At 43.3% G+C, this 19,557-nt stretch overlaps 1 protein-coding gene across 4 annotated transcripts in view; it reads right to left on the reverse strand.

Annotated features, from left to right (window-relative positions):
- The window catches only part of MINDY2 (MINDY lysine 48 deubiquitinase 2), a 406,879-nt gene that overhangs the window by 208,861 nt on the left and 178,461 nt on the right, over positions 1-19,557 (reverse strand). For all 4 annotated transcript variants that reach the window (XM_029574427.1, XM_029574426.1, XM_029574425.1 and 1 more), the window contains exon 3: positions 9,458-9,522. In XM_029574427.1, coding sequence (XP_029430287.1) covers positions 9,458-9,522 — 65 coding nt within the window. The remainder of the gene's footprint in view (positions 1-9,457; positions 9,523-19,557) is intronic.

Genomic DNA, 19,557 nt, shown 5'->3' on the forward strand with positions numbered 1-19,557 from the left:
CTCTCTCATGCACAATCATTAGGGATATCCTGGCAACCCAATCCATTTATGGGTTGAGGACTGGAAGTTATTTATCCCTAACTCCTAAATATTATGGCTGGCTCCCAAGTTTTCTAAATTTGTTTCCACCCCTAAATTCCCTCATTAACTGCACTCCATCCCTTGCAGAGTATTTCCTGGACTGTGTTCACTGCAGCACTAAGGTGTCAGAGGGAATGAAGTTGTTCTTGGTAGTAGGACTGCCTACATGGCTCAGGCACTTCTTGAGTAGTGGGGTTAGCAGATTTTTGGTGCAGTTCTTGAGGGTTGTTATTGACAGCGTGCTAGAAAGAAGATGGTCATGAAGCAAAACGAGGTCCACTTACTGTGAGGGATACAAAGAAGCATTTTAGATTGCGATCAGAAAGAATGTGAAGCAGAGTAAAACTGAACAAGAGTGGAAAGATAAGGAGTGGCAAGACTGATTACATTCATACATGAAAATCAGAAGTGTGAATAGTGCCTGGAACCTGACAAAGAACTAGTCTGTACTACCTCCATTTCAGAAAGCTACTGAAAGCCTGGCTCTTCTGACAGGAATTTAAGGGGCTACACAAATGATGGACAAACCAAACACTCCCTGCCCAACACCAAAGAACCACCCTTGATCCACTATGAGAAACTATGCATTCAGAGATCAAGAGTCTTTCACTATAATAAGTTCCACCACTGCCCTACCAATAATAAGTCAATTGTGTGTGTACGTACATACATACATTTATATAGATAGATATGTGTCCTATCTGTCATAGGGATTTATTACACAGTGAATTTATCTAGATTTGTGCACCATATTTTATTATTCAATTGTTCTCACTCTGGGGTTTACCTGTCCCAACCAGTTTTAACGAGTATGTGCTGTGCTTGCTTATACTTGTGAGTCCATAAGGTTCACCACCTTGGTGCAATCTGTGTATCCCTGGTGAGTTTAACTTACTGTATACAGCTTTGAGCAAATCTCTTCAGTAAGGTGGTTGTTAAATCAAAATAAAAAATAAAATAAATCAAGTTTACTTACTATAAACAGTGTGTTCCATAGACAGCAAGATGAATTAGCCATGATGTGTGGGAGACATCATCCGGCAGCACTGAATAATCTCATCTCTCCTAGCTAGTAGAACTTTTAGCTCTACTGAGCATGTGCCGGAATTCTCATGTCTCGCAAGCCTCTTCAGGTGATTTTAAAGCTAAATCTAGCCAGGTAGTCGACTCTCCAGGGAACAAAGTGGGTATTTAGAATGGCTAATTCATCCTACTATCTATGGAAAACACTATTTACAGTAAGCAAATATACATTTTCTGTTGATAAGCAGGTCTAAGTTTGCCATGACATGAGGGGAGTCCCAAGCTTAGGATTGAAGTAAAGCGTTTACTCCCAGACCCCACCATGGAGAGTAGACTACTTGGCAAACAGGCTTTGCAAAACTGCTTCACCAAATTTACTGTCACTCCTTGAAAAGTTGTACAAGGAGTAATGGGTTGTAAAGGTGTTTACTGACACCTAAGTAGCAGCTTTGCAGAGAGGCCATAGCTTTAACTTGATGAGCTTTGACAGAGTCTATAATTTGTAGGCTTGCAACTATGTAGCAGTGCTAGATGCGATCCTCTATCCAGTTAAAAATGTACGTTTGGTGACTGCTATGACCAGTCTATTGGGATCGTAATATACAAAGTGCTGTGAAGCTTGGCGATTCAGCAAAGTCCTTCTCTTGTAGTAGGCCAAAGATCTTTTGTAATCCAAGGTATGAAGGGTCTTTTCCAAGACAAAAACTTAAGAGAAGTTGATTCTAATGGTTGAAAAGGTAGTTTCATCAATTGACATAAAACAATATTCAGGTCCAATGGAACCAGAGGTTTCTGTATCAAAGGTTTAATTTGTCATAAACCTTTCATAAATTTCAACATCAATGGGTAAGTTGAAATAGATTTACTATCAACTAGAATAAGGTAGGCTGCTATGGTGCTGAGATGTATAGTAATTGTACTGGGGATGTAGCAAGACCTGATTTAGAAAGAGAGCAAGTAGGCTAGAAAGTATTTGGTTTGTATGAAAATGGGTCCAAGGCATTATGCTGACATCATATGGAGTCAATTTAAAGCCAAAGGCTCCTCTACTTGATGGCTTTCTGGCAGATACTATTATGTCCTCAATCTCTTTGGATAAAAAGAAATCTGCGATTACTGAGCATTCTGAGACAAAAAAATCACTTCAAGAAAACACTCAAATCTCAGCATATGGTGTGAAACAAAGTGTCAGAAAACCAGTCAGTGTTGGGTTTATATATCCCACATCCCAGTCTTTTCTATCATTACCTTTTTGTTTTTGTAAATTGCACTAAAAATTAAAAAATATATATATCCATATAAGCAACCTAATAAGACAAATCCCCCATATCAGCTGACATTTTGTGCATGGATAAGTAAAATAAATAAAAAATAAAAATTTGAATGTCTCTATCATAGAATTACTAATACACAGTTTAAATGTTGTTCATCTTCTTGTGGTTTGTAGCTAAACTTAGCCACCAGGAATGGCTTTTTTTTTTTTAAACCTCAACAAGAAGATAAACATTTAACTTGTGTATTACCTTTTTCTATTGGTGCCAATCAAGTATGCACATTGGATGTCTCAACTACAAGCAGTATTTCAGAAACCTCCACGCATTGCTTACACTCAGGATAACAAATTGAGTAATTTATTGGTCCCCTCTGACTTTTCCAGACAACATACCTTGAAGATTCCTGAAGTGTCTGTTACCTGTTGGCCACAGACCCTGTGGATCCAGTCCCATCTCGATGTGTACTGACACTGTGTACATGCCATCAACTCAGAGAGATTTTTTTTTTTTTAAAGCATCATACTACATTGTCATACCTCTCATATTATTAATATCATATGTTGTTCCTGCAAGAAGTTTTATATTAGGAAAACCACTTACGCAGTATATGACTTCGAATCAAAGCTGCTTTAAGAATAAACGAGAAAATGTTCCTCTAGTTTCCTACTGTGTGGAACTCGGCCATACTTTTGCTGACCTTCATTTCCGTGTGTTTGAGCTTGTCCCTAGGAACTGGTGGGGTTGAGACTTCTCATGAAAGCTTCTTTGTCTAGAGCAACGATGAATCTATGAACTTTGCACCTTCATGCCTGCAGGATTGAATGCTGAACATAATTTTTTTTTTAATCTTGAAAATCACATCTTTTTTGTGTTATTTAAGATAATTTTGTGATCAAACTTCAATAAGTAGTTATTTATTGATTTGAGTTTCTTATTATAGATAATTGGATCATTGATGTCATCATGTTGTACCTCATTGGGGTTTAAATGCCATGCAGCATGTTACAAAATGGACTCTCCGGTTGATCCTTTATTCTGGGCAGACATTTATGAGACCATGAGTGAATGCTGGGGAGAGAAAGAATGTCCAGATAAGATTTTTGTTTTATTTATCATCTGAAGCATTATAAGTGTGCTGCTACTACAGCCAGGCATTTGGTGAAGACCCTCGAAGCAGCTAAGAGCCCGAAGGGGAATATCGTATATTTATAATGGAAAGAGTTAACCTTGAAATGAAGGTAGTGCCAGTGAATGGGATGGATGGGTATGTGGGCATTTGCGTCCTCAAAATCAAGAGCACACAGCCATTCCTCCAGAGGCTCCAATAGTGGGTCAGAGGGCATTCCTGTGAATCCCTCTTCTGAACCCAAGGGTGTGGGAACACTAACCCAAGACCCCAGTGATGAAAAAGGTGAATCAGGAGGGAGGAGGTCCTTTGATTACCTTGGAGAGGAATAGCTTTGGTCTGCAATCTCTGAACAGCTGAATTCCACTGCAAGCGAATGAGATGAAGAACTACCTCCCAGCAGGGGTTCTGATAATATATTTATCTGAATAAAGGATACTGGGACTCCACCCTGTGGGAGTATGCTAGCAATATCGAAGAGGAGAGGATAGAAAACATCTTCTTTCTCCTTAGCCAAAAAGGCAAAGAAATTATTCACCAGCTCTGCTTCTTGGTCGAGTGGTTGATGTGTTCTCTGACGTCGTGTGGGCGGTTGAACATCTTTGCAAATTAGGATGGGCTCCCACCCCTTGTTTGGGAGGCCTAATCAAAGTAAGAGGCACCTGAGAACATACTGGATCTGGAGTTTCTAAACCTAAATTTCTGCTAGTAATCTTGATGGAGTAAGAGCTCTAGAGATAGGAGGGGATAGAGGTAATCCATCTCCCTCTTCTCCTGATCTCGGGCAACTGGCATAAATCTATGTCAGCAATTTGACATGATGTCCATGGTCTGGAGCTCAAAGCATCAAATGGTGCATCAATAGCATCAAGGCTTTTTGGTGGTATTGAACTTATGTTTGATGGTGCCAGATACTTCAAAGTCATTGAAGTCTCATACTTCGACAGCACTAATCTGCCCTGCTTCAAGCACATCAGTGTTGATGGTTCCGAGCAGGAGTGCACCAATGGAGTGCATGTATGTTGATGATACTGGAGTTGATGTGCATCAATGTGCTGCTAATGCCCATGCACCATGCAACGACAGCACTCATGCACTGTGTTTTAGTGGTGTTGATACGTTGAGCAATCTGCAGTGCCCATGTAACATGCGTAGACAGTGCCGATGATCGTGCATCAACGAGGACAATGCACCATGCTTGGAAGACCTATGTGTCAGAGCTGAAGACAATGAAGGATGATGCTTTTTCGATGTTGGCTGCTCCAATGGCTCTGCAGTGTCATGCTTTTTCCTCGGTGCAGGATGATCAGCATTACTCAACCCCAAGGCTTCAGCTTGTCTTCAGGAAAGAGGAGTTTTTGAGGAGCTCCTGCTCAATTTGTCCTGGCGAGGCAGATGAAGGACCAACTGTGACTTCTTATGCAGTTCCTCCATTTTATATGCCCTGGTACGTTGAGTGCATGGAGAATTCCATCTGCAATCATAGCAGTTTGCCTAGTTGTGATCTGGGTTCATGCAATAGCAGCATAGTTCATGCCCATCTGTAATGGATATTATCTTGCCATGAATGCAGTTCTTAAAACCACTGTTGGCTTCTTTTTACTGGACATCTTGAGGAGGCAAGCAACTCTTTTTTCATGGACTGAAATGTACTGTTGTGGGTGCTGATGAGGCAGCAAGGCAACTGAGAAATGAAAGTAAGTAGAAATTTGAAGAAAAACACAGAGTCATTTTTTGACTGAGGCGGCTAACAAGGCAATGCCAGTGCAGGAATTACCTCATGAGAATTCTCACACATGCTCAGTAGAGCTAAAAGTTCTACTAGCTAGGAAAGAAGACTCTGTTTGGTGCCTCCAGAATATGTTGCCCAAATGTCATGCCTAATTCAGCCCTGCTTATCAATAGAAAAAAATAAAGAGGCATAAGAATAACAAAGCAGTTGAAAGAGAAACCTAGAAACAGAGTTCTGTAAAAGTAGTAATGAACAAAGATGATTCAGGGAGGACCGCAAGGAGGCGATTACAATAATCCAAAATAAAACACAAAGGAGAAGACAACAGGCTTCAATGAATGGATTTTATAGGCTTTAAATACTTGATAGCACAGAAAAGAACAGAGGTGTGTAAAAAAAGATCGAATCCCTAGATTACTGGCTGGGCTGATTAAAATAAAAGGAATAGAATCAATAGACAGCACACTAGTTGGTGGGAGAAATAGATAACAAGCAAAGTCACACATGGTAACAAAGTAAATGACAACATAGTAAATAACTGCACAAAGACCAAATTGGCCCATTCCATCTACCCAGTTGCTATTATTCCACTTTGGGTAGATAAGTATATAAATCCCCATATGCAACCCGACATCAGGTCCCTACCCTCATGTCTTTAACCTGAACTTCCCTTCCCAACAAATTTGGTTCTGTAGAAAAATCCACCACCTAAAGTTCGATAAATTTTCCCTGCAAATTTGGGAAAAAAACAAAAAATCTAGCAAAAGAGGCTTAATCTGCCTAGTTCACCCTTGAATGTTTTGAGTATCTTTAACAAGACTTATATTGCATTCTCAGAAGTAAATAGTGAAATTTAGTATTCTAAAAACACCAGACTGCAAATATTTCAATATAAGCTGTCGCTATGTAATGACTTTCAAGGTATCTTATGTGAAAGAAAAATATCCAAAGATAAAAACACCATTAAGTGTGATTCAATTTTGTTGCTTCCAATTTGTGAGAGCAAAGCTAAACATACAAAACTTTAAAAACTAGCTTCTACTCTTCTCTGTCAGTTTTATCTGCTGTGCAGCCTCACCATACCCTAAGTCTGCCTACTATACTTCCCCACCATCAGAGGCCTCCAGTGAGCTCCGCTCCTTGTTACCTGAGCCATCTCCTTACTGGCCACCTGATATAGCCTGTTGTACAGCCTCTGCTCCACCAGGGTTCCTCAGCAAGCAACCTCCAACCTTGCCAAGCTCTTCCTCACTGCTCACACCATACTCAAGCTTCAGGCTCATTTAACCCTGCCTTGCCAAACCCAAGTTGCCTCTTCATGGAGTCATCCTTGGCTCTCTGACCTGGCCACTCTACTTTTATACCTTGCCTTGTGGCTTCCAGGCCTTCTGCTCTCTTGCTCCTTGTCCTGTGTCCTATCTAGGCTTTATCTTGCCTTGTGGCCTCCAGACTTTCTTGTTCATTGTCCTTGCCTTGTGGCCAACTCTAGGCTTTATCTTGCTTTGTGGCCTCCAGGCCTGCTCTACTCTTATATCCTTCCTTGTGGTTTATCCCGGCCTCTCTATCTCTAGGGGCCTTTGGGCCTATAGCCTACTTGGCTACTGGCCTCCAGCCTTGCTGCCTTTGGGCTTCTGTTTTCTTTGTTCTTTATCTTGCCTAGTCCTTGTCTAGTCCTGTCCTAGTCTGTCTTGTCCAGTCCTGTCTCTGTTTGGTCTTGCCATGCCAGCCCAGTCCTGTTATTCACTCCCTGTCTTGTCAGTACCTTGTCTTGCCGGTGTCTCTCCTTGTCTGTACTCAGCCCCAATCCTTGTTCCATGACCAGTTCCAGTAACCAGTCCAACCCTTTCTAGCCTTCTCTGCCCACAGACCTTGCTTTGTTCAGCTTTGATCCTGCCTACTCTGCCTTGCCCCTGCCTGCCTGAACTCATCATGTTGTACTGCCACAGCAAAGACCTATTGCCTCCCAGAACCCAAGGCTCAACCTGCGGGGGAGGGAGCTGGCTAGGCAGAAGACTGGACCTTGTTCAGTCCAGTGTCCTGCCTTGCAGTCCTGCACAGCTCCTGGGGTGCTGTAATCCAATTCCAGTAATGGTGACACACTCTAATCTATTTCACTCAACTTATCAAACATATGCTCTGCAAGAATTTGTGAACATACCACCATCTATAATTCCAGGTTGAATTGGTGGTTCTCAACAACTCACAAATATTAACATTCTCACAAACTATAAATATATTTTACTGTATGACAGATTATATATGAAAATCTGGAGGAAAATATTATAAAACAGACATTTCAATTTTGACTGAAATATACTATTCTGAAAGTACTATATGCCCTTTCAAAGAGTTATACTAAGTCAATATCACAACATTTAACAGGCAGAGTACACAGAAGGCATGTGGTAACTCTTTATTACCACCCAGTAATACCTTGCTGATTGATAAGTTTTCAACATTAAGCTTACAAGTTTGGGGGGGGGGGGGGGGAGAGAATCTTAACACTGCTAAACTTGACTGGCTAAAGTTGTCCTTCAACATAAATACTTTCTAATCACAATATATAACTAGAATATCCCTCTAATATGTAGTGCAAAACAAGGGCAAACATTTCTTAAACATTTCCTGAAACTCCCACAGTATTATAAAAAATTACCTTGATTAACATTATATATGTGGTAGGAACTGAAGCATAGCTATTCTGCAATCTAAGGAACTGTTTCAACTGGTATTTTCAAGGTTGCAATCTATGGCATGCTGAACAAAAAGCAGACCAGCAACACTATGAACAATATATGCTACCACAGTCATCCCAATTATACAATTTTACATTTTTTAGCAACCAATGCTCATGAAGGCTTGTGCCTCATTGTTGCTGCTGTGAATCTCAGTTCTCTGTGTATCCACAGAATATGGACAGCATTGGCAATGGAATGCAAGTTCTCACACTATTGCTACTGTGTTTCAGCCTATTCTAGACAGACACCTCTAGGAATGAATGATTAAACTGGCATGGAAACTGATCTATCCTGAGAACTTTCTGCTGAGACAGACATCTATTTATTTTAATTTAGCTCTAACCTTTTCATTGGTAGTTAAAGGTGAGTTACATGAAGTTGCAGTAGATATTTCCCTGTGCTTAGAGAGCTTACAGTCTGAGCCAAATTCATTAAGGCATTTCTGCCATTATCAGGCCAATGCAATATCCGTGCGGGGAAAATGAGCAATCACGATTGAGCGCTCACTTTCCTAACGCGAGCCTATCCACCTCTCCTGGGCGCGCACTGCTGTAGGCAAATGAGCCGCTGCGTTAAAAAGGATGTGCTAGGGAAAATTTTGCATCCCTAGTGTATCCTCGGTGTTGGGCGCCCAGGAGAAGTGGCTGTACGCGGGTTAAGAAAACAGTCAATCAATTTTACGAGCGTCTGTTTTCCTAACCCACAATATTAATTTGGAGGAACCACAGAAAAGCAGTATTTTCTGCTTTTCAGTTCAACTTTTGGGGCTCCTCAAAACTTAACGCCAGTTCCAGGGCTGGCCCTTAATCTTTAAGGGTTATAATGTGCGCATCGGGCACGGTTATTTTTTACATCAAAGGGTAATAGCTAATAGCCCCATCAACATGGTATTTATATGTGATGAGCGCTATTAGCTATGCCCTGGTTTGGACATACGTTTTGGGTGCGCTGGGCCCCTTATTTCATCAAGGGTTATGGACGTGGGTCCCAGAAGTGCGTCCAACTGCAGGTTAACCTGTGCGCCTGGTATTTAGGAGAATAACAAATTTTAATAAAGATAAAGGTATTGCATCGACCTGTTTGTGTCTATGGGAAAAACCCTTAGTGAATCAGGTACTTATTAGGATTTGAGACAATGGCAGGTGAAGTGGCTTGCCCAAGATCACAAGGAATGTCAGGATTTGAACCCTGGCTTCCCTAGCTCTCAGCCTGCTGCTCTAACCACTGGTCTTCTCCTTTACTCATGTCAAGAGCTTGGTCTTGAGACCACAACTTAATTTTAAAAAATTAATGAAAAGCAACACATGGCAGTGATTTTAGCCACTAACTCGGGCAGGATCTGAACTGGAGAGCTAAGAGATGAAAGGCTTTGCAACCCTCTATCAAATCCAGAGCTCTACAAGAAATTATTCTATTCATTTAAATTAAAATAATATAAATGATTAGATCTTTAAGGGACATTAACGGAAACAAGTTTTATTACCTGTTCATAGTTTAGTCGCTGAACTTCAGAGATCTCTTTTGGTTTTGCCTCAAGGATATAATCTCCTATTAAAAAAAAAAATAGGTAAAATGAAACATGCTTGAAACCACTGTTGTTTCAAAAGTTATGGATTTTATTGGAAAACATCCTAAAAGTTCTTAAGTATAAAGTCCCTAGTTTCATGACATCAAAGGCATTACCTCTATTACTAAAAATTAAGGGGTAGATTTTCAAACCGCGCGATTTGGCCTACTTTTGCTGGCGCATCAGGCGCAAGCAAATGTACGCTGGATTTTAGTAGATACGCACGGAGCCGCGCGTATCCGCTAAAATCCGGGATCGGCGCGCGCAAGGCTATGGATTCTGTAAAGCCGGCGCGCGCCGAGCCGCGCAGCCTACCTCCGTTCCCTCCGAGGCCGCTCCGAAATCGGAGTGGCCTCGGAAGGAACTTTCCTTTGCCCTCCCCTCACCTTCCCCTCCCTTCCCCTACCTAACCCACCCACCTGGCCCTGTCTAAACCCCTCACCTACCTTTGTCGGGGGATTTACGCCTCCCGGAGGGAGAAGTAAATCCCCGTGCGCCAGCGGGCCGCTAGCGCGCCGGGACGCGACCTGGGGGTGGGTACGGAGGGCGCGACCACGCCCCCGGACCGCCCCGGGCCGTAACCACGCCCCCAGGCCCGCCCCCAAAACGCTCCCGACACGCCCCGAAAACGCCGCGCCGACCGGGCCCGCCCCCGACACGCCCCCCTCACCAAACCCCGGGACTTACGCGAGTCCCGGGGCTCTGCACGCGCCGGTAGGCCTATGTAAAATAGGCTTACCGGCGCGCAGGGCCCTGCTCGCCTAAATCCGCCCGGATTTGGGCGGATTTAGGCGAGCAGGGCTCTTAAAATCCGCCCCTTAGTGTTAGGATGAAACATGATAAGTGGATTTTCAAGTGGATTCTATAGTAATGCATTAAGTTTCAATCTAAAATAATTATATGATGTAACCATCAACTCACAGAACCTTCAAGCATTCCATTTTTTTCTTTAAAAAAAAAAAGTGATGCAATTGACGACCCTATGGCTGTATACATAACACTGTTCAAAATCTAACTAAATACTGTAATCACCAAGAACAAATTCACATTTTGAGAACGGTGCCTCTTATGGCTTAAGGATTACCTTTTTCAAATCTCTCTAAATTTTTCAGTTCCTAAACATTTTTAAAAACAAACTCTTTAATTGTCCAGTCAATTAAACATGGTACAGTTAGACCGGCATGTAGTCGCAAATAAAATATTTTCCAGCCATCATGGATGAAGAAGTCAGCTAACACTGTATCTTAAAAAAGTATCAATGTGTCTACCACATATCACTCAAACATTGTTCTGAGAATTGATGAAACAGACAGCAACAACTTGTACCATGGAATTTAATACATGTTTCAATCTTAGGGACCTGGGGATGTAGAGAAAAACACAACAAAAAAAGGATATAACATGATTCAGCTCAGTCTACGTTTCAGTACACAACCTCAACACTTTCCAACTTTTTAACTATAAAATTTGATGTCTTGTCGCAATCTGAAATGGATAAAGCTTACAGTACACTAACATAAATCTGTATTTAGTGTCTTATGGCATAAATCAATAAAGTTCTCAGGGAACAGCTCAAGTAGGCTTTAGCTTATAGACTACAATAAATTGATAATATGATGAAGAACAGCATATACCAAGCAGACAGATAACGTAACTTGCAGTTCTTAAAAATTACCAGTATCCAAAACCATCAATCTTCTAGCTCTATAAAAAGGTAAAAGATTTCAATTCCCTTCTCAGGTCAGTTAGGGCTGGAGGCGCTGCAGAGGCAGTATTCACAGCTCCTGAAAGGAGGAGTCAGTTATCATGAAATGATGACATCCAGTGGCTGCATCATCACAGAGTTCCAGATGGAGCCCTAGCTCATTGCCACCCTGCTGAGGACAGTTCACCACAATGACTGGACTAAAATAAGTGGGGAGGGGATACAAAATATTCCTGAGTAGATGCGAATAAAAGCTCATGGTACCATAATCCCAGCACTAGTTCTAACTCAGCTAGAAGCCCAAAGGAGGAGGAGGAGGAGGAAACTGCCAGGTCAAAAAAAAATGCAAGGGAAAGGAACAACTTAACTGTCCATCTAAAACTGCAACATGTACTCCAGATTACTGGACAAAAGAGGACAATCACCAGGCCCATAACCTTTATTTCTGATTTCCCAGTTTTCACATATAAAAGAAGAGACTGACAGCAGATAAGGATCATACGGTCATCTAGTTTACATGCTGGGTGCATGCCACAGTCCCCAGTTGATCGCTGGTTTTTTTTCTTCACTCCTTCTCAAGCAGAACTCCTCTAGGCTTATACCATGCTTTCTTGAAATTCATTGTTTTTGCCTCCACCATCTCTCTTAGAAGGTAGTTCAATGCATTTACCACCCGCTCCATAAAGACATATGGCCGAAATTTAAAATGGCCATGTGGGTAAGAAACGGGGGTTACATGAGTTGCCGGGCTTCGCGCATGCTGCACACATTTTCAAAGGGGCCCAGCCACGCACGTAACCCAAAATGCATGTAGAAGTGCCAGGCCCAGAGAAAGGGGCGGTCCGAGGGGCAGGGCTGGAGGTGGCCGGCACAGCGGCTATTTGCCGCTGTGCCGAGGAAGCACGCACCAGCAGTCGGCCAGTGCGCAAGTAAGCAATAAAACAAAAAAAAAAAAAAAAGAAAGGTAGGCGAAAGGGATTGGGGAGGAGACAGGAAGAGGGAGGGAGTATGGGTAGGGAAGTTCCCTCCCAGTTTGTTCCTTAATTGGAGTGGACTGGGAGGGAACTCGAGGAGGCCAGATTGCATTGCCGCATGTAATCTTGCAAAATTGGGCCCCCTGTGCGCACCGCCCGCACATGCATGCAGGGATTATAAAATCCGGCGCGCATGTGGCCATGGGATTTTATAACATTTGCACGCATGTTATAAAATTGGCGCGTCTATGTGTGTGTGCCAGGAAGTGCGCGCACGCACCTTTTAAAATCTTCTCCATATTTTCTGAGCCTATTCTCTTGGACCTCCATATGAAAATTTCTTCCACTGAAAGATTTGCTTTTTTTTTGCATTTATACCTCTCTCTCCATCATACCCATCTCTCATCTCCTCAAAAGGTTCTATTAAAAACTGAAATAACCTTCACCCTTCAAAAGAACACTTCTTGCAAACCAAGGTTTAACTGATTAATAAAGGGAATGAGGGAAATTTTGCATTACAGTTTCTTATAAGAAGCGTCACCCATTCTGAAGAGTAGCAAAATCCACTGCATATGAGTGTTTTTCAATTATTAAAAGAAAAGATAGTATTTCTTTTGTCAGTATTTGAAGCGCAAGTTTGCAAAGGTCATCTGCTTGATTTGAGAAGGTGAGAGTTCTGGTTCCTGGGCAATTATTTATATTCCGCTGTTCAGCACTTCAAAGTGGATTACATTCAGGTACTGTAGTTATTTCTGTTTCCAGAGGGCTCACAATCTAAGTTTGTACCAATTAGTTACTAGTTTGATTCTCACCTTTCTACCCACCCCCTCTCTCATTTTTTGATATATACATTATCACCCTACTATGAGGAAAGTTTTCAAACTTAGTCAATTATTCACTTAAAATTAAATTTAATTAACCCTCATTTTAGTGACTGACTAATTTTAGTCCTTCTGCTGGTCATTCACTAATAAACAATCACCCAGTTTTCAAATTAAAAAAAAAACATTTTAAAAGATATGTAATACATCAATTTAAAAATCCTAATCACTTTTAACAGCTCTTAAATTGAGACATACCAACTGCTTAATCAGCCTTTAAAACTTTATTAAAACAAAAAATTAAGATGCAAACAGAAGCTAGGAAGTGAGATGGGAATCTAAGCCAGTCTTTTGCAGTGTACAGATTTTACCAAAAACGTTTTCCACGTTCATCTCGCTTGGCTACAAGAGACTGATGTAACAAGGCAATCGCGCGGGAAGCTCACCGTGCAGCCGTACAGAGTTCAAAACTCTGTACTAACTGAAAAAACTCCGTCTACTAACCGGTCGTGAGGAGCTCCCAGACAGCATGGCTAATTCATCCTGCTATCTACGGAAATACCGTTTATGGTAAGCAAACTTGCTTTTTTCTACACATGCAAATGAGTCTGATAGAAAATAGCATGCAATGTTTTGCTAAGCTAAATTCTACCAAGAAAATCCCTTTATGCCTTGTACAGAAAATTTTGCATGTAGTTTACCTATGCAATAGTTAATGAGCCGCTTTGCATAATTTTGCATGGCAGCAAGTTCATTAACACTTAATTTGAATAAAAATTTGATGCAGAAATCTACTACCCCAAATCAAATAAGCCTGATACTTCATTTTCAATGCATATACAGCAAAGTTCTCTGATTCAACGGCAGGGGAGAAGAAAAACTGATACTTCACACATCCAGCAGAGCTCTCTGCTTCAACGGCAGGGGAGAAGAAAAGAGGGTTCGCACTCACAAAGTGGGGAGTAGCTGGCTTGTTACGGCGGTTACTACCCCAAACCAAATGTGCCTGATACTTCACTTTCGATGCACATCCAGCATGGCTCTCTGCTTCAACGGCATGGGAGAAGACTTATACGTCACGCATATCCAGCATAGCTCCCTGCTTCAACGGCAGGGGAGAAGAAAAACAACCAATAAAGGCTAATAACATAGTCTGGGTAAAACAAATAAGCATGGGTGCAGCTTGCTTATTGCGGCAGCTACTACCCCTAACGAATCAAGCTAGATATTTCACTTGGATGCAGCTCCATCACTGCTCTCTACATTAAAGGTGGGGGTGGAAGGGAAATAGAACCAAGAGCTAAGAGAAACAGATAACTTGCTGGGCAGACTAGATGGGCCATTTGGTCTTCTTCTGCCGTCATTTCTATGTTTCTATAAGTGTCACCTGTTGGTGAGAGGTTGTAAATGTGCACCCAGTGCAAAGAGCTCTTGGATCTCAGAGAACAAGTCTGATTTCTGGAGATCAGAATGGTATACTTGGAGAAGCTGAGGCAGACAGATATGTATATAGAGGAGACCTTCAAGGATATAGCAGGGCAGTCCCAACTTCAGTCTGCTTTGGAGAAGCAAAATCACCTGGCAGGAGACCATTGCATTGGTGTGACAGGAAATGATCCCAGAGGTAAAACCTGCCCTCCAGGAGATGCTTTATACTCTTGCACCAAGGATGTCTCTCCAGGGGTCTGGATCTAGGAGGGAAGGCTCAGAACGGCTGTTGTAGTGGGTGATTTGATAATTAGAAAAAACAGATAAATGGATGACTGGTGGGAATGAGGATCACTTGGTAATTGCTTGCCTGGTGCAAAGGTAGTGGATCTTACGCACCACCTAGATGAGATTTTAAAGAATACTTGGGAAGAGCTGGCTGTCATGGTACATGTAGGTACCAATGATATAGGAAGGTTCTAGAGGCTAAATTTAGGTTCTTAGGTAGGAAATTGAAATCCAGAACCTCCAGAGTTGCATTCTCAGAAATGCTTCCTGTTCCACGCGCAAGACACTAGAGGCAGGCTGAGCTCCAGAGTCTCAATGCATGGATGAGATGATGGTACAGATAGGAGGGTTTTAGTTTTGTTGAGAAACTGGAGGACATTCTGGTGAAGGAGGAAACAATTCCAATGGGATAGACTCCATCTTAACCAGAGTGGAACCAGACTACTGGCACTAACTTTAAAAACGGAGAAAGAACAGCTTTTAAAATAGAACATGGGGAAAGCTGACAGTCACTCAACAGCGCATATTGAAAGGATATTAGCAAAACAAGAAATTTAGAATGTCCTGATAAGAGAGAGATGGCTGTAAAAGTTGAAAAAACCCAGATGTACATAAAGAGAGAACAAGCACATAAAAATGACTCTAAACTGCATGCATCATCTGTTATAAACAGGTAGTGGGTACATATAAAAAGAGAAATACAATTAAAACTACTTTTACATGTCTGAACACAAATGTAACAAGTCTGAAAAATAAAACTGGAGAGTTAGAATGCATGGCACCAAAGGAATATATGGACATAATAGACATTTCGGAAACTCAGTGGAAAGAGAATAACCAATAGGACACTGTGAAACCAGGGTACAAATTATATTGACATGACAGAGCAGATAAAATTGGAAGAAGGGTGGCACTATATGTTAAGGAGGGTATAGCGTCAAGCAGAATAAAAGTTTTGCAGGAGATAGCAAATGTTGCTTACCTGTAACAGGTGTTCTCACAGGACAGCAGGATGTTACTCCTCACATATGGGTGACATCACAGGATGGAGCCCAATCACGGAACACTTTTATCAAAGTTTCTAGAACTTTGACTGGCCCCTACTGGGCATGCCCAGCATGGCACTAACCCTGCAGCCAGCAGGGGTCCCCCTTCAGTCTTGTTTTGAAAGCTACAGGTAGTGTCGAAAAATAAAATAAAACGAACCCAACACCGCGGGGCGGCGGGTGGGTTTCGTGAGGACTAACATCCTGCTGTCCTGTGAGAACACCTGTGACAGGTAAGCAACATTTGCTTTCTCACAGGACAAGCAGGATGGTAGTCCTCACATATGGGTGAGTACCGAGCTGAGGATGTCCGAACATGCACCAAATGTACCCAACGGCGTGCAACAGGCACAACAACTGGAGTGGAATTTGGCAGAGGGCATCCTGAACCCCACTGGGCAGGCGGAAGGGTATTGGTACGTCACGTTGGAAAAAGGTTACGGAGGACAGATTGGCCGAAGATGGAATCCTGTCTTCCGGCTTTGTCCAAGCAATAGTGGGCTGCAAAAGTATGGGGTGAGCTCCAGGTAGCAGCTCTGAAAATGTCAGGAAGCGGCACAGATCGTAGGTGTGCTACTGAAGTCGCCATGGCCCTCACAGAGTGTGCTTTAACACGGTCTTGGAAAGGAATGCCTGCTTGCTGATAGCAAAAAGATATGCAATCCGCCAACCAGGAGGAAAGAGCCTGCTTACCCACAGGTTGCCCTAATTTGTTTGGATGGAAAGAGACTAATAACTGAGTGCTCTTCCTGTGGGCAACTGTACGGTCTAGATAGAAGGCTAGAGCCCGTTTACAGTCAAGGGTATGCAGAGTCTGTTCCCCTGGGTTGGAGTGAGGCCTGGGAAAGAAGATAGGTAGGTATGATGGATTGATTAATGTGAAACTCCGAAACTATCTTGGGCAAAAACTTAGGGTGAGTGCGGAGTACCGCCCGGTCTTGCAGGAGTTTAGTGTAAGGCGGATAGGTGACTAGGGCCTGTAACTCACTAACTCTGCGAGCCGAAGTGATAGCTAAAAGGAACCTCTCACTTTCCATGTGAGAGGTTCGAAAGGTGGTTTCATGAGCCGACCGAGAACCAGATTAAGGTCCCAAGAAGGGGCCGGAGGATGTAAAGGTGGCTTGATATGGAGCAAGCCTTTAAGAAATCGTGTTACGAGGGGTTGTACCGAAATAGGGACATCCCTGATTCCTTTATGGAAGGCGGCTACCGCGCTGACATGCATTCTAATGTAAGAGGTCTTTAGACTGGATTCTGATAAATGCCAGAAATAGTCCAAGAATTTTGGGATTGGACAGGAAAAGGGATCAAGGGACTGGGAAGTGCACCATGATGTGTACCGTTTCCATTTATTGGAATAAGATTTTCTTGTGGAAGGCTTCCGTGAAGCAATCAGGACACGAGAAACTGATTCGGAAAGGTTAAGAGGTTGAAGGATTAACCTTTCAACATCCATGCCGTCAGGGACAAGGCTTGAAGATTGGGATGGAGTAGGCATCCGTCGTTTTGAGTGATCAGATGCGGGTCCGTTCCCAAGGGAATGTGCCTGCGGATGGAGAGATCCTGTAGTATGGGAAACCACACTTGGCGTGGCCAGTGAGGTGCTATCAGGATCATGGTTCCTTTGTCCTGACGTAGCTTCACGAGAGTCTTCGAGAGAAGAGGAAGTGGAGGGAATGCATAAAGCAGACTGGTTGCCCACGTGAGGGAGAATGCATCTCTGGGCCGAGAGTGCTTGCTCCGAATTAGGGAGCAGTAATTGTCCACTTTGTGGTTCTGAGGGGACGCAAAGAGGTGTGTTTGGGGAAAACACCATTGCTGGAAGAGAGAGATTGCTACCGATGGATTGAGCGACCACTCGTGCGGTTGGAAGACACGGCTCAGTTTGTCTGCCAAGACATTGTTCACTCCCGGCAAGTAGGTGGCCCTGAGGTACATCGAGCGGGAGAGTGCTTCCGCCCAAATCTGCGCAGCTTCCTGACACAGAAGGAAGGAGCCTGTGCCGCCTTGCTTGTTGATGTACCACATGGCCACCTGGTTGTCCGTCTGAATCAGGATTACGTGATTTGATAGGCAATCCTGAAAAGCTCTGAGAGCATATTGCATCGCTCGAAGTTCCAGGAAATTTATCTGGTGTTTGGCTTCCTCTGGAGACCAAGATCCTTGTGTCTGTAGATTATTTGCATGAGCTCCCCAACCGATGTTGGAAGCGTCGGTGGTGAGAATGATTTGAGGATCTGGTAGGTGAAAGGGTAGTCCCTGGAGGAGATTGGTGTGATCTTTCCACCAGGCGAGAGATAGACGGAGTGCGTCGGTGATGTAAACAATGGTTGACAGAGGCTGAGTGGCTTGAATCCATTGTGACCTCAGAGTCCAGTGCATGACTCTCATGGCCAGGTGGGCCATTGGTGTCACATAGACTGAGGACGCCATGTGTCCCAGCAGGACGAGGAATTGGCGAGCTGTTGCTGTGTGTTGAGACTGCAACTGGTGAGCTAGAGACACGAGGGTCTGAACTCGCTGTTGAGGAAGAAAGGCTTTTGCCTGTAAGGTGTCCAAGTCTGCCCCAATGAAAGATAAGGTTTGAGATGGGAGTAAATAGGATTTCTCTTAATTGACGAGAAATCCTAGAGATATTAGAGTGTGAATGGTCAGGTTCAGGGAGGACCGAGCAACTTGCTGGGTTGAGGCCCTGATCAGCCAGTCGTCCAGATAGGGGTAGACATGGACACCTTCCTTCCTGAGAAAGGCTGCGACAACTACGAGGCTTTTGGTGAAAACTCGTGGTGCCGATGCTAGGCCGAAAGGGAGCACTCGATATTGGTAGTGCTTTTGGCCTATTAAAAAGCGGAGATACTTGCGATGAGCCAGAGCTATTGCAATGTGGGTGTAAGCGTCTCGGAGGTCTAGAGAGCAGAGCCAGCCTCCTCTTTGTAGCAGAGGTAGAAGAGAGCCTAAGGTTACCATCTTGAAATTCTCTCTTTGAAGGTACTTGTTGAGGGCTCGTAGGTCCAGAATTGGATGAAGTCCTCCTGAATTTTTTGGAATCAGAAAGTACCGGGAATAGAACCCTAGGCCTTGTTGTGAAAGAGGGACAGGTTCTATTTCTTTTGACTGGAGAAGGAGGGAAACCTCTTGCTCCAGAAGGACAGAGTGGACGGTTAGACCCCATGTTTGCAGAGGTGGGGAGTCCGGTGGAAGAGTTAAGAAGTTTAGGTGGTAACCCTGAGCAATGATTGCTAGCACCCATTGGTCGGTTGTGATTGAGTGCCACTTTTCGTGAAAGTGACCTAAGCGACCTCCCACTGGTATGCTTTGTAGAGGGATCTGGCTTCCGCTCTCCAAGTGAAAGTCAAAAACCCGAAGCAGGCCCTGGCTGGGGAGCTGCTTGCGGTTTTTGCTTTCGAGGCTGGCGAGGCTGAGATTTTTGATAAGGCCTCGTCGGTCTGGATCTTGTTGGTGGGGGATAATACTTCCGTGTACGGAAGAATGATTTCTTAGAGTCCTTCTTGAAGGGCTGTTTAGAAGGGAAATCAGAAGGTATCGATGAGAGCTGTTTGAGGGTCTCATGATGGTCCTTTAATTCAGCAACTATTTGTTGAATTTGTTCTCCAAATAGATTATCCCCTAAGCAGGGCAGGCCAGAAAGTCTGTCTTGAACTTCTGGGCGAAGATCAGAAGACTTGAGCCAGGCCCAGCGTCTTGCCGAAATGGCAGCTGCAGACACTCTAGCGGAAGTGTCAAAAATATCATA

This window comes from Rhinatrema bivittatum, chromosome 13 (assembly GCF_901001135.1).
Source record: "Rhinatrema bivittatum chromosome 13, aRhiBiv1.1, whole genome shotgun sequence".
In the NCBI taxonomy this organism is placed as follows: Eukaryota; Metazoa; Chordata; class Amphibia; order Gymnophiona; family Rhinatrematidae; genus Rhinatrema; species Rhinatrema bivittatum.